This window comes from Camelus bactrianus, chromosome 11, assembly GCF_048773025.1.
Source record: "Camelus bactrianus isolate YW-2024 breed Bactrian camel chromosome 11, ASM4877302v1, whole genome shotgun sequence".
Lineage (NCBI taxonomy): Eukaryota > Metazoa > Chordata > Mammalia > Artiodactyla > Camelidae > Camelus > Camelus bactrianus.
In genome coordinates, this window is record NC_133549.1 from 79545594 (window position 1) to 79560331 (window position 14738).

At 36.0% G+C, this 14738-nt stretch overlaps 1 protein-coding gene across 4 annotated transcripts in view; it reads left to right on the top strand.

The window, feature by feature from the left end:
* Positions 1-10996, top strand: part of MAPK8 (mitogen-activated protein kinase 8) — an 89252-nt gene extending 78256 nt beyond the window's left edge. For 2 of the 4 annotated variants that reach the window (XM_074374353.1, XM_074374356.1), the window contains 6 exons: positions 237-308; positions 1649-1831; positions 2144-2268; positions 2836-2899; positions 5806-5883; positions 9428-10996. In XM_074374353.1, the coding sequence (XP_074230454.1) occupies positions 237-308; positions 1649-1831; positions 2144-2268; positions 2836-2899; positions 5806-5883; positions 9428-9573 (668 nt within the window). In that variant the 3' untranslated portion in view covers positions 9574-10996. Of the gene's footprint in view, positions 1-236; positions 309-1648; positions 1832-2143; positions 2269-2835; positions 2900-5805; positions 5884-9422 lie in introns of all 4 variants that reach the window. The other 2 variants (XM_074374355.1, XM_074374354.1) reach the window with 2 other exon arrangements.
* The last annotated feature ends 3742 nt before the right edge of the window (positions 10997-14738 follow it).

Consider the following 14738-nt stretch of genomic DNA (forward strand, 5'->3'; position numbering starts at 1 on the left):
TGTTATAGTTCAAAAATTGTTGAGAGATGAAGCTGAAATATTTGTAGGCTGCATCTGGCAGTAGGACATACAGTCTCTGCTGGTAGTTAGAGCACATTCACTGTCACTCATTTTTATTTTATACGGCTTTCTATAATTTTGAAGTATACATGGTGTGCGTGATTTTTTTTTAATGTTTATATTTTTTTTATTTTAACCAAAATCTTTACGTTAATGTCATTGCATTTTGTTTTCAGTTGACATTTGGTCAGTTGGGTGCATCATGGGAGAAATGATCAAAGGTGGTGTTTTGTTCCCAGGTACAGATCGTATCCTTATCTTTGGCCTAAAGTGTAGTTTCTAAAGGTCAAAATGTATGACAGCACTTCAGCTTGGTCAGGTATAATGTATTTTGTCTCTCCCTGATAAGAAAGTATTGTTAAATTACTCTTTCAAAATACCACCTGTTATTTGACATAGACTTTCCTTTCCCTCATTCATTGGTTGTCTCATATGTTAATTCTGAAAACTGCTCAAGTTAATTATCCACAATCACTTGCTGGCTTTGAGTTGATTTATTTGACCTAAATCAAAAATCATGGCTTGCATTAAAATTTCCCAGTAATTTTACACTTGAGTAAGTCTAAAAGTACTTATGACTTAATATGAATTTTGGAATTGTCTGTTGCTTCTGGTCATCCTTTTGTTTTGTACCCCCCCACCTCCTTTTTTTGTTGATGTTCTGTGTGTTTTATGTCTTTTGGTTGTTGTCTCATTACTCAGCATAACATACGGATCTGTTTGCCAAAGAATTTCAGCAGTAATAGTTTTATATGGTGATGAGTAGATTTAGGTTCATGATTTTTGTTCAGCTGACTACTTTTAATATTTACATTAACAGTGATCTGTTATGTGTTTATCAGCTAGTGACACTTGAAATTGTTTTAGGAAGAAGAATGGGAAAAGCCATATTCACTGAATTACAATAAAGTTTTAGGTCTTAGTCCATAGGGAGGACTTGAAGTGTTAAAGACTCAGGGGAAAGAGACCAGGGATTCTGACCTTACAACTTACCAAAATAATGAGTTATGTTTTTAAATTTCAGAGCTTTAAAAAATTTTTATTAACATAAGCTAAACAGAATGGCAAAAGAAAATGCCACTTTTATCAGAGCCATCATTTTTATTGCTACTAATTTTTTTCTGTTAGTGTAGAAAACTCAAAAAAGCAGTACAGATGATAAGAAATATTTCTTACCTTCTTGGAAATGCATTCATATTTTCCGATAAGCTGGAAGAAAAGGCAAATTTTGTATTCTAGAACTGTGTACAGTTTACATTTAGAGTTCCTGTGGGTACTAATTATCATTTTTCTTTGAGCCACTTACCATTTGTATTTAGAATTTGTGATTTTAAGCTTCCATTTTTATGATAAAAATCAGTATTAGTAGACATACACATACACATAATAAATAAGGTTAACAAAGCTTGTTTATTGATCTTTTTGTCCACCTGCAGTCATTGCCTTTTACAAGGTGGCTATAAGATTTATAACTGCCACATTCTTTCTTAGGATTTTTTAATTGCCATTTTCTTGTTATTTTAATATGGATGTGACTAATATGTTGGACATTAGATACACAGTATTTTTCTTAGCTACTTGATATTAGATATTGATCAGTGGAATAAAGTTATTGAACAGCTTGGAACGCCATGTCCTGAATTCATGAAGAAACTACAGCCAACAGTAAGGACTTACGTCGAGAACAGACCTAAATATGCTGGCTATAGCTTTGAGAAACTCTTCCCTGATGTACTTTTCCCAGCTGACTCAGAACACAACAAACTTAAAGGTACTTTTGATAAATATATATCTTTAATCCCTTTGTGGGTAGTTCGGTGTATGAGGGGGTTACGTGGGGTTGTGTTTATATTCTTATGGGACATAACATTATCGCTGGGTAGTGGAACAATGTGAAGTTTCAGTTTATTTTTAGTTAATTTTTTTTGGTAATTTTGTATTTTCTAAACATGTGCATAATTTTATAGTAAATTCTATCCTTTAAAAACATTTTTAATAAGTGATAATTTCAAGTTTCTGAAATGTATTGATAATTTTAAAGCTTTTATGAGATATGTATACATTAACATCATTATTTTTGCAGCCAGTCAGGCAAGGGATTTGTTATCCAAAATGCTGGTAATTGATGCATCTAAAAGGATCTCCGTAGATGAAGCTCTCCAGCACCCGTATATCAATGTCTGGTATGATCCTTCTGAAGCAGAGGCTGTAAGTTGTCTTCTTAATGTTTTAAGAATATGTTACACTCTTACAGTTAGAATTGAAGTTAGGTTTAGAGGATTTTTAAATTTTTAAATAAAAATACAAATAAATAATCATGGTGTTTTCCTATTTTTGCATGAAAAGTTCCTTAAGAGAACGAACATACCCAATCACTTCTTACACAAAATAAGGTTCCCTCCCAGTTTCTTGCCTTTTTGCCTCGATACCTGATATGATGAGTTAGCATGTTGAGGAGCTCTTTGGGGAAACATCTTAATTTAGTTGTGAAACATATTATTGTTTCCAAAGCCTTGCACAATTCTATGATATAAGTAAAATGTGACAGTTTTCAAAAACAAGAAGAAAAGAAAAACAGGGTTAAACATCTTTTTTCCTGTCATGGAGTCTTCCAAAACTAGCCTCTCTACACAAGAACATTGTTGATTGTTGATTAATCTTGGTCTAATGATATATTTTTCCAGGCCTTCTGTCTGACTAATATTTCAAATAATTATGAAGAATTTCCATATTCCCAATAAACTGGCTCAATTATTATTGCCTTGTGTTTTTCAGCCACCACCAAAGATACCTGACAAGCAGTTAGATGAAAGGGAACACACGATAGAAGAGTGGAAAGGTAACATTCACCACATTCTTTAAGATGAAGCTGGAAGAGCTTCTGGCTTTCTGTATTGATTATTCATCATGTTAGGGAAATGAAAGACATTTTCTATTATTCGTAACTGATATTTGATAATATAGTTATTAATATTTTTACGAAAGTAGAAAGTTAGTCTCCTTCCCTCGCAGACTTAATCCTAATGTCTTGTGTTCCCCACCCCAGACACAGACACTTTAGTGCTTTCTAGAACTTACTTTTTTCCGCAGTCTACAGATACACAAACGTGTGTTTGATGTCTCAGCTTTCTCTCTCCCACCTTGTTTTAATCACCAGTGGTTGCATACAGCACACTTGCTTTGTTGATATAATCATACATTTTAGAGATTATTCTCTCTTCTTCCTGGCTCATTTCGTTTAGTGCCAGGTTAGTGATCTACTGTGTGGCAGTGTCACAAGGTTGTCCTGTATCCAGCAACCTCTTGAAGAGCCTTTAAGTTGTGTCTAGTCTACTGTTACAAACAACTGCAGTGTTCTTGTGCACATCTGAGAACGTGCACATGCCTGTAAGAAAAGTCCTACAAGGAGATTTGCTGGGCCAGAGGATATTCTTCAGTTATTTCCAGTTCCTCTCCAAAGGAATTGTACCGCTTTTCACTTCCATCAGCGTTGTGTAGGAGTGTCTGTTTTACCCCTACCCTCACCAGCAGGGTGAGTTAATTTTTAATCTTTGCATATCTAATATAATAGTTTTATTGTATTTTTTTTACTTTTGTTGAACATGAATAATGCTTTGTTAGTCATGGAAATGTTAAAATATTTCTTTACAAGATTTTCTGGGACATTTGGGCCATGTAACTTTTAGATCCTGTTTACCTCCATTTATATTGTTGTCATTTAGAGTGTTGACCGCTCTTGAAGCTCATGACTTTGGGCAAGTCACTTGATCCCCTTTTTCACCTGATCTGAAAATCAGGTAGACAGAAGACAAGAGCTAAGACCTTAACTATTTGGAAGGGAAAGGGGACTGGGGAGGTATAAACCAGAGCAGGTAATCCATCTATCAATTCACCGGGGAGGAATGAATTTGATTCTTTCTTCTTAGAAAAAACCAGAGACTAGTTTTCTGTAAGTTGACTTTGGGAGACATATAGTTAGACTCTATAGAGCCCACCAGAATGATAGAATTGAGTAGAACCTAGTGCATCTGTATATGTAAGATATGTAATTTATAAGAGTATAGTAACTATGGGTCAGAGTATGTATTAAAATATCTAAAAAGATATTTTTATATATCATTACATCTACAATAAATACTTACGGTATTTCATGGAATCTTAATAGGTCACCAGTTGTAAAACACCGTAACGCGCCACTGAGAAAGAGAAAACAATGCCAGCTGTACTGCACCATTGATTATAAGATGCAACCCAATTTCAGAGATTTTAAACCATGAAAAAAGTGCATATTTAAAATCAGTGAAACATAATACTTTCATTTGTAGAAGGATGTAGCTGGGATTTTTGATTACTCTAAACATGTTTATCTTTATTCTGTATCTTTTTCCCCAGCCCCAAATGCAGTTTAGTGAGTACTTACAAACTATCTTTTTAAAGATCTTCTTAAGAATTTTAGCATCATTTCAGAAAGAAAAATTCATTGCCAAAGCCATTGATTACAGATTGCTTTATCTAGGTAGTACTCCTAATTAGCTTTGGTTCTCCTGCCTTAATCCCTTTTCATAAACAGGTGATGTTTTCTTTTTTTTAAACCTCCTATCTAAAATGCTTATCATTCCTTTTTGTTTCTTTGAAGAAAAGCATCTCCCATTCTTTCCTCTATCATGACTTCCTGTTTTTCCCCTTCCCAGCCCAAGTAGGTTACCGCGGTGGTAGGCAAACTTAGGTATTTGTAGTTCCTGTTCATTCCAGGGTATCCATTTGTTTTACCTTATTATCAGCATAAATGTTGCCATACCCTGTGATCAGAAATAATTTGTCAAAAATATAAGGAATTACAGACTCCTTGAAATTCTGTGCAACATTTTTGCTTGTACGTTTTCCTCAGAAGAGGGTTTATTGCTTTTATGCAATTCTCAAAGGATTTCGTGACCCAGAGAAGACAGTGAATAATGGCAATATTAGCATCCACCAGAAGGTTCTTCCTAAGTGGACTTGCAGGCTCACAAGGCATGTCACACTTGATGTCAGGATCATGTAGACGAATACAGGGCCAAAGGCACATCCACCGGTAGGGCAGTCCGGCATCTCTCTGCCTCTGGAGCAGTCCTCCCAGCAGTCTGCACACTGGCCAGAAGCCTAGTTAAGGAACAAGATTCCCATGGAGAAGTCTTGGCAGTGATAGCATGCCGTGTTTCAACTCAGAAGGAGTTAAACTACAGCTGCCTGATTCTTTTCCTTTAATGAAAATTTATTTGTATTCTGTTCTGATTAAAGAAGCTTCCACATACTCTTGCATCTAAATTGTTGAACAGTATCTGTGGGTAAGTACCTACGGTGTATCAGGTAATGTCAGGGCTCAGGAAATAGAAGTTCATAAGACAAATTTGATTCAAGCCCTCACGGAGAGAATTAAATGAGCATTTTTAGTACAGAATGATTTATGTGTGATACGGTTATAGTACAAAGTGCTGGTAGAGTAAGAAAGATAAAGCTTCTAACCCCAGCTCTATCCCCACCTTTCAGAGTATTATAGCAGAGATTTTTTTCTTTCAATATAATTCATGGTTGAGGATCAAGGACTTGTTATTAACACCTTTGAATGTCAGGGAGTCTGACACTTCTGGACCATCGTAAGGAAACTATTCATAGTACTTAACGTGTGTAAAAATTTCTTATTTGAAACATACGTATCTTGTGAGATTGGCTTTCAGACTTTGAGAACTTTGTTCACCTCTTTTTCAGAATTGATATACAAAGAAGTTATGGACTTGGAGGAGAGAACCAAGAATGGAGTTATACGGGGGCAGCCCTCTCCTTTAGGTTGGTTACAATATAAGCTTGGTTAAGATTACAGTTTACTTCTTGTATTGTAATCTTCAGTGGCCTGAAACCTTCAGTTCTTTCCATATTTACTACCATCATTATTCAAAGTGTAGTAAGTATATGGGGTACAATTTGGGTGGTTAAATTTGAAAGCATTGGCACACGGTTGTACCAGTGCATTGTACTAATATGTCAGTAACTGACTTCATAAAATGCACATCTTTTCCTGTGCTACTGACTTTCCATTAAAGAACAGAAATTTAAAACCTTTTTTTGTTGTTGGCATTGTCTTTAAAGAAAAAATTTCTCATAATCCATTATATTTACCTTTCTATTATTTTAACAGTCTTTACTTTGGATAAATAAACTAGAGCTTCAGTGCAAAATTTTAACATGATGCACTTAACATGATGCCTAGTTAACGCTTTTCTCCTTTTGGTATTTTTGATTTAACTAAGGCAGTAACGATAAAACTCCTGTCAGAAAGTATTCTATCTCTAAGAAGAACGCTGGTTTGTAGGATGTAAACATTTTCTTTTATCATAAGCTCATCTTATATTTAATTTTAGTACTTGTAAAGCATAAAGAATTGAAAGGAAAAGTTAAATGACAGGTAACAGGTACATATTAAGTACACACTACATGACAGACACCGGTGGCTTACGTACTTTGTTTCATTTGGCCCTCCAAAACCCCAAGGATAGGATTGTTTATGAACATTTTACAGATGAGGAAACTAAAGTTTAGAAAAATTAAATGATATAAGACAATAGATCTTTTTATGTAGAAAAGGTAATAATTGAAGCCATGTTTATCAGTAAGTTTAGAGGACATGGTTTTTCCAGATCCCATGTGGTCTCTGGCTGCCAGCAGAGACTTCTGGCTACAGAGATTAGTACAGTTTTATGGAAAAGATTAAATTTGAGCTGAACCTTGAAGGCTGAGTAATGTTTCAACAGATAGATCTTGAATTTGAGTAAAACTGTGCCATTTGAATCATCCTTCTAAAACTCTTCTGCATTCTAAGAAAAAAATTGGATGTCGTATCTAACATCTTGTTTATAAGTAAGATTTATAACTATAGTTTTAGGTGCCCATTTTATTGTACTATAAACATATATTTGTTTAAACAATTTTTGTAGCTTCCTGTAACATTTTTGGTTGTATTTTGAGTTCTTTTAATTCTTTGTTTTTTAAATTCTTAATCAGGAATGCAATCTTCCAAATTATAATATAGATCTATTGAAAATATAAATTGGTTTTGACATCTTTTACCTGCAGTTGCTTTTTTAAAAAGCTATATTATAAATGCTTTATAGCTGTTAGTTAATTAGCTTTGTATTGATATACAGTAGTCATATAAGTGAATTATTCATGATGGAGACTCGAATAGAACTTGAAAAAGTCCATTATCAGGGAGAGTTTTACACTTTAGCATACTGTTCTAGTGGATGGCACATCCAAAGTACCATATGTTTGAGTAAACTTAATCTCATGATAGAGCAGTTGTATTTGTTCTTAATGTATAAGTGAAGAATTTGAATCCTAGACATTACTTGACTATGGTTATAAAATAAGTCAGTGGAAAAAGACCGGACTGCAAATTTCTAGACATTTCTGGATTCTCAGTTGTAGCTTGCAAAGAAGAGTGTTAGTAAATTAATCTGTTATAAAAATATTCAGTTCTTAATTATATGCAAAAACAGAAGGAAACAGTATTTAATGAATCAAAATATCAGATAATCACAGTGCCATTTTGACTTGATTTTCAAATATATTATTTTTTCACCTGGATTGCATCTTATTTTTATTTTGGTTTGGCTAATATTAAAATGAGTTTGCATGACTTTTTTGAGTGTGTAGAGACTCACCGAGAGGGAAATGACCCAGATACCTGAAATTAAAGATTTTTCCATATTATTGCCATTCAGATTTTGAGAATTTACTGTATTGCTTTAAAGGTTAGAAAAAAACACGTGGTTTTTTTTTTCCCTTAGGTATTTGATTTTCAGATTAAAATAACTTTAATTATGATGCATTTAAAAGTTAATTTTTTATCAGCTTAAGAAATTTGGTTAAAATGAAATTTGGACTAAAAAAACAGAGGCATGAAAAATTATATATGATAAAACTCTTTTATGATTTGAACGTTTCAGTACAAGTCTTTGAAGCTAGCCATGGTATGTATTCTGTACACTTCAGTTAGAAAAGGTGCAGCCTTTTCTAGGTGCACAGTGTTGTATGGGTTGGACTTCCAAACAAGTAATGTCTCTGTTTCACTCCGACTGGGAACCTAATGGACCTTCCTTGTGTCTAGAAGGTTATCACATTTCTCCGTTTTCTCTCTTCTGTCTGGCCTAAAGTGCCTGGTCTGCTTTCCTTTCCCATTTCACCTCCCATCTCCTGCTCTTTCCCTTGTGGTTCCATTCCTTTCTGTCTCCCAGCCTCCACCCCAGCACTGATGTGCTGAGTTCTAGAGCAGTGGTTTTTCAGCCTGTTTTGTTTTAACATCATTGGGTCCCTGAAACTCACCCCTAAGAAATTCTTATTGCTCAGTTTGTAAACCATTTCTCTTTATTCCATAAATGTGTTCTTAAAGACTTTTATATAACTTGCATTATTTAATATACTCAAATTTGCAGTGACTTTTATTTAATGATCATTTAGTTCAAAAGCACTCACCTAGGGCATGAATCACCTTTAACATATTCCCCATCTCCTACCCCATGTCATTCCCTCTCCTTCCTTACCGAACCCCCTTGAGAGGATTTTTCTATGTTAAGTATTCCTATTACTTTTTAAAATCCAGGAAATTCTTGTTAGGGTATGCTTTTGGTAAAGGTCTTCCCCAACTTTATCTGTTTAATAAACTCATATTTGCATTTATCAAGTATTAGAAGAGAAACAACAAGACCTGACTTTACCTAACTAGGGCACTTGTGTGACTCTGGCAAGTCATGTAACCTCATGTAAAATGGGGCAGTTGAACTAAGGATCCTTTGAAGTAAGCTGATTTTGGTCTTTGTCTTGGTTTTTGCTTTAAAACAGGATGTACCAGAAGGATTGTTTGGACTTCACAGTGAGAAGATGTCATAAAGCATTTCTTTATTAGGGCAGCAGTTTTTAACTTTTTGAGTCATACATCCCATTGAGATCCTCTCTCCAACAAAATGCAATACAGACAGTTTTGTATGTATTATCAGTATTATTCATACACAACCTAAAGCCAATTCATGAATCTTACCATAGGATCATTTCTAAATATGGCTTGGACTTAACAATTTTTGTCTTGAATTGAAAATGAAAAACAAATTAGTAGAAAGGACAGGGCTTCAGGTTTCCAGACATTTTCAGAATTCTCACCTCATAGTTTGCAGTGAAGTGTTAGTGTTGGGTTGAGTATCACTTGCGATTATTTTTAGTGAGCCTTTTAAAGCCAAAAGAGACGTTACTGACCACTAGAGATAGTCAGTACAATACAAGTAGCTCGGTCTGCAACTCTGTCTGCAACTGATTTGCTGTTTTGTTTCTCATAGCACAGGTGCAGCAGTGATCAATGGCTCTCAACATCCATCGTCATCATCGTCTGTCAATGATGTGTCTTCAATGTCAACAGATCCGACTTTGGCCTCGGATACAGACAGCAGTCTAGAAGCATCAGCTGGACCTCTGGGCTGCTGTAGATGACTACTTGGGCCTTGGGGGGGTGGGAGGGTTGGGGAGTCGTTTAGTCATTGATAGAACTACTTTGAAAACAATTCAGTGGTCTTATTTTTGAGTGATTTTTCAAAAATGTAGAATTCATTTTGTAGTAAAGTAGTTTTATTTTTTTTTAATTTCAAGTGATGTAATTTAAAACTTAAGTTGTGTTTTAAAACAGCAACAAAATTGTATTGTATTTTTGCTGTAATTAACTGTATAATGTAAACCTAATTATTTTATCATGGTTTTAAATTTTTGCATATTTGCTTTATCTTATGCTGCTGATTTTTTTTTACTGAACTTGTAAGATTTTGTTTATCAAAGCAACTATTATGTGGTGACTTGCCTATATCATGAATTATTTAAGATTTTTATAGTTTTTTTTAATTAGAATTTATTTCAAATGTTTTGTTCATGATGCTATCCTTCAGGGTTATGTGCTTATCAATGAAATAACCCCAGAGGAATGAGGGAAAATAACCTGCAGCCAGTTATATTCAGGAATAACTACTGTAAATGATGAACGTGTTTTTAAAAAAAAAAAAGCCTCCAATATTTTCTACTTGCCAATTCTGATTTAGTTAACAACAATTGGTAGGTAATCCTACACAAATTTTAGCAAAAGCCCCATCATCTAAATGGCAGAATAACTCAGAGCATGTCAATGAAGATGCTGGGCGTCTACCACCACTCTCCTATCCCCCTATCCCACCCACCAAAAGTAAAGTAGGAGAATATGGTGTTTTCTGCAAATCTGTGGCATGCTCAAAGCTTATGGTCACGTAAAATCAAGAGGATACTTCATGAATAATACATTTCAATGCAAATAAACAGATGGTTCACCTTTACTAGCCGTGAGCCTGTTTTTGTATACACTGAGTGAATCTACGCAGGCTGTGGGTCCCAGCAGTGATCTGGAGTCTGGTCTTTCCCTTTCCTGCAGCCTCGGGCCCTTGGACCTGTCCAGTTTCCTGTTAGAGTATCAGTCAGTTGAGCACCAGTTCTCAAGGTGTTTCTGGCCATTTGAGTCTACCTGTGGCATAATCATATTTATACTAGCTGTCGGGAGGTTCCAAAGCCTACTTAGATTTCTGTAGGTGATGTATAAAATGAGCAATATACCGTTCATCTAAAAATAGTAGCACACAGCCATATATAGGATATCATGTTTTAAGGACTGTTTCTTCACATTGAGCAGAGCAGGCATAAGTGGTGGTTATTTAGTCTGAGTCTTTCCTTTTTTTTTTTTTAATACCTGATTTTCAGTAAAACACACAATGTGGATGTTGAACAGTGTAAGAATGGTGCTGCTCCTGACAAGTTGTATGTTAACTGTTTACATTTTATATCTGCAGAATTATTTCTCTATAACTGAATTTTTCTTAAGTAAAATGTCATTGAAGTCTCATTATCTCTGAAATACGTTGTCTGTAATGCCCCAGGCACTTTTTATTATTTTTGGAACAAGAGGGATATCATGTAATGAACTGGGAAATGCACACTTAAATAAGCGAAAGGTTCCAGGCAGAAAGCCCATTGGAATTAATGACCAACAGGAGCAAGAACGGGTGTGGCTCAGCGTGCAGCATCTGAAAGCCCGCTTGGCATGTTATTCATACATTTCGTGCAAAATTCCTTTTGAGTAAGGTATTTTAGGTCATTGTTAATGTGCAATATTTAGGATTAAAATACATTAATAGCCTTTTTATATGCTTTGAAATAGCAAGTTTGTTTTTGATGGTTTAAAGTCGTGATTTCTAGTCTCTTGAGGTTGTCAGCCGTTTTATCAATCCCTTTTCTACTCGTATGACAGGCTGCATTCACTTTGTTAGGCAAATTAAAGTTTTGAGACTATAACACCTTTTGAATTGTAGGAACAGGATTGGATTTATGATTTCAGAAGAAATTCGAGCATGAATGTGTTCTTAGTTCGTATTAGTCTGACGATTAACTAGCTTTATTTCTGTAGAATGGATTATTTCACTGTTGCACTTTAACAACTGACATGCTCTCAGAAGATTCTCATATTTTGTATTTCCTTGCTGATAAGCCATCTCTATTGATACAGACTTTGGTTGAGCAGGGAAAACCAGGTGTTGTTACTGTATCGTTTATTGTATATGCCAGCTCCCGCTTGCTGACCAGCATGTTTCAGTTGATTCAAAGAAAACTCTTTATTAGTCATGTAGACTGAAATATTTAAGTTATGCCCTGAATAGAAAGTCTGTATGTTAGTGTTGTGTGCCCTGGGTTTTTAAAATGCAGTATCTAAATACAACTTTCCCTCTTCTCTTATAAGTCTGTTAAACTGAAGATGTTCTAGTTCTTTTTATTTTAGAAGCTTTTTGAACCTTTAAAACATCTTAAACGTTTATGGTTTTTAAGAGGAATTACAAGTATGATTTCTTCTGTCAAGCAGTACTTACGTAAACCCACCTTGCTTGTCTTCTAACTTTGATTTTTCAACTTTTTATACTTTAAATACCCATCGTCTTACTGTCAGAAAATTATTTTGACCAAGATTTTTTATTCAACTTTCTAGGTGAGGAAAGAGACACTAATTCTTTATACATACTTCTTCGGGATTACAGTTCTGTTTCCCTGTAATATGTACCATACTATTCTGTTACCCTCTAATGGATTCCAACCATTTGTTAAATGATCTTGTTGTTGGGATTGCTTAATCATAGTACATATAAAAGGAGCATCTCAACTGTTGCATACTGTTTGCTCAGCAGCACTCACTTTGTCACACATCCTCGGCTGCTGACTGCTCCTGGTGTGCACTCTTCCAAGTTGGTAAAGGCACAGTGCATTGACACCAGACTTCCTAAGAGAAATGCCAGCCTCTTAAGTGAGGAGGCTACCACCCAGCCCCCTTAATGATATCGAGAAGCTTGACTGTACTGCAAAGCAGCAGACCTTCCCGTCAGCCCTTTGGTTATTTGGTTCCACGCTAATCCTGCTGCATTGTCTGAAAAGGTGAAGGTGAAGAGGACATCGATGTCTGGTAGTGAAGTCAGCAGCAGGCAAGTGAATGCAGTTGGGGTTACAGATAAGACTTGGTACGCACTGTTGGCCTGTGTGTGCTGCACTCTGAAGACGTAACTGCTCATTGTTGCCTAGGCACAAGCCTGTACAACATTTTGAGGTAAAAACATAGTCTATTTTCAGAAAAAAAAAACTGTTGTAGTTTGTGAGTTGTTGTTCATTAGTCAGACACTAGCTGTAGAGTGAATGCATGACGCCCCACGACCCCCGTAAACTCACCGGTAGAAAAAGCAAACACCACTGTTCTGTCGTTAGCAGCCCCCCTAAATGTTGCCTCCGATCCTTTATGTTTTAGGACACACTGTGTTTCTACTGATCTCTCTTAGGTTTTTCCTGAATCAGAGGAAACTGATTTTTCCTTAATAGCAAGAAAGATGAAGAGGTAAAGGGCATTGAAGCAGAAATGTATAGTTTGGGGTACGATTAGAAAACTGGTAAGGAAAACAGAAATCCTAATTTCAAACTAACTGCTCTTAGTTAAGTGCTCTTAAGGAGAGTCTAGTAAGAGTATCAGTTTCTGGCCATTTCTGGTTTCGATTCTCTTCGTTACTGAAACTTCTGAGAAATATTACCTGTGGATTAGTTTTGCACAATGTTCTATTCTCACAGTAACTTAACAAATTGAACTAGGTTTTTATTGAACTACCTCACACTAATTTTCTGTGCTTTCCCAAGTAAGCTGTTGCCCTGACTGTTAGATCTTCACTGAGTGTGAATTATAAATGTGTGTTAAATACTTTATAGCCAGTGTTGACACATTACCAGTAAGTATGTAAAATATATACCTTGCATCAGTAAGAGAGACTCACCTGTCAAATCTTCCACTGTCCGTCTCGGGAAATTGTTAGATGTGCTCGTTGGACATTATGCTGTCTGTTTCTGTAAGTAGAAACCTGCTCGTGACATCAGTCCATTCTTTACATTTTACAAAAGGAATAAATCTTAGTAAATTTTACGAAGAAATAAATTACTTTTGTAGGCCCGATATTTGGTATATTTTTGAGAAGCTCTTAATCTTTTAGCCGAATGATGAAGTTAAACTGAACTAGCTGTCTACCTGGACTGTGACATCTATTTTCTCATTATAGCTTATCCTGTTCAACAGGTTTTGAAACCTGCAACCTAAGTATGATAACTGACATCTGCTTTTCTCCCTATATGATGCCGTTCCTTCTTCATTCCTCTCCCTTCCCTGTGTTCCGTTCCCTCCCCTCCCCTCTCCTCTCTAGACAAAACAAAATGGGGCACTTTGTAGGGAATGCTGAGGTAATTATTGTGGTTTTTAATCATTCATGCCCTAGTCATTAAACATGCACCACTGGAATGTAAACAATGTTATCTAGTATGTTAATTGGTTATAATATTTTAAATAAAAAAGAAAAAAGTGGTATGAAAAATTATGAAATTAAGAGTTTTTTCATTGAAAACAAAATATAAATTTGTGGTAAGCAGTTTTTCTGGGCACCTTCAAGATTCCCTATGGACTGGGATCCACAGGGTACTAGGACAGTTCTCGTTAGACTTGGATTTTATACAAATTCTGAAGAGCCTAAACTACCGCCCTGGTTTCCTGGCTTGTGTAGTCTTGCTTTTCTGGTGTTGGAACTTGCTAGAGAAACATTATCTAAAAAGGAGAATTTGCTTCAGTTCCCTTAACCTAATTCTTGTTAACCATGTGACAGAGCAGCCATCATGGCCACTTGGCAAGAGTAAGTATTGAAAGAGGATCTGTTTCAAAACAAACCAGGGATTTCGGCTCTGCGTGCGCTTCCAGCTTTGCCAAGCAGGTGTTCTCTTTGCCCACACCAGGCAGGCTGCTGTGTGGGTGTCAGGCTCGCCCGCTGCGGACGTCCAGTCTCTGTATGATGACACTTCTCCCTCTTGCTCAACTCTTTCTCCAGATGACCCTCGTACCCACGTGGTCACATTCCCCTTCCCCTACGCTCACACTTCCCTGCCCTGAGGAAAGGACAGGCTGTGGCAAGCTTCTACCTGACCATGGCTGCTCCATCAGCTGACATGGTTGCCAGCCTGGCGCTGTCTGCCTCATCGCAGTCACTGGAGAGGCCCCCAGTGATAGACTGGGTGGCAAGACAGAC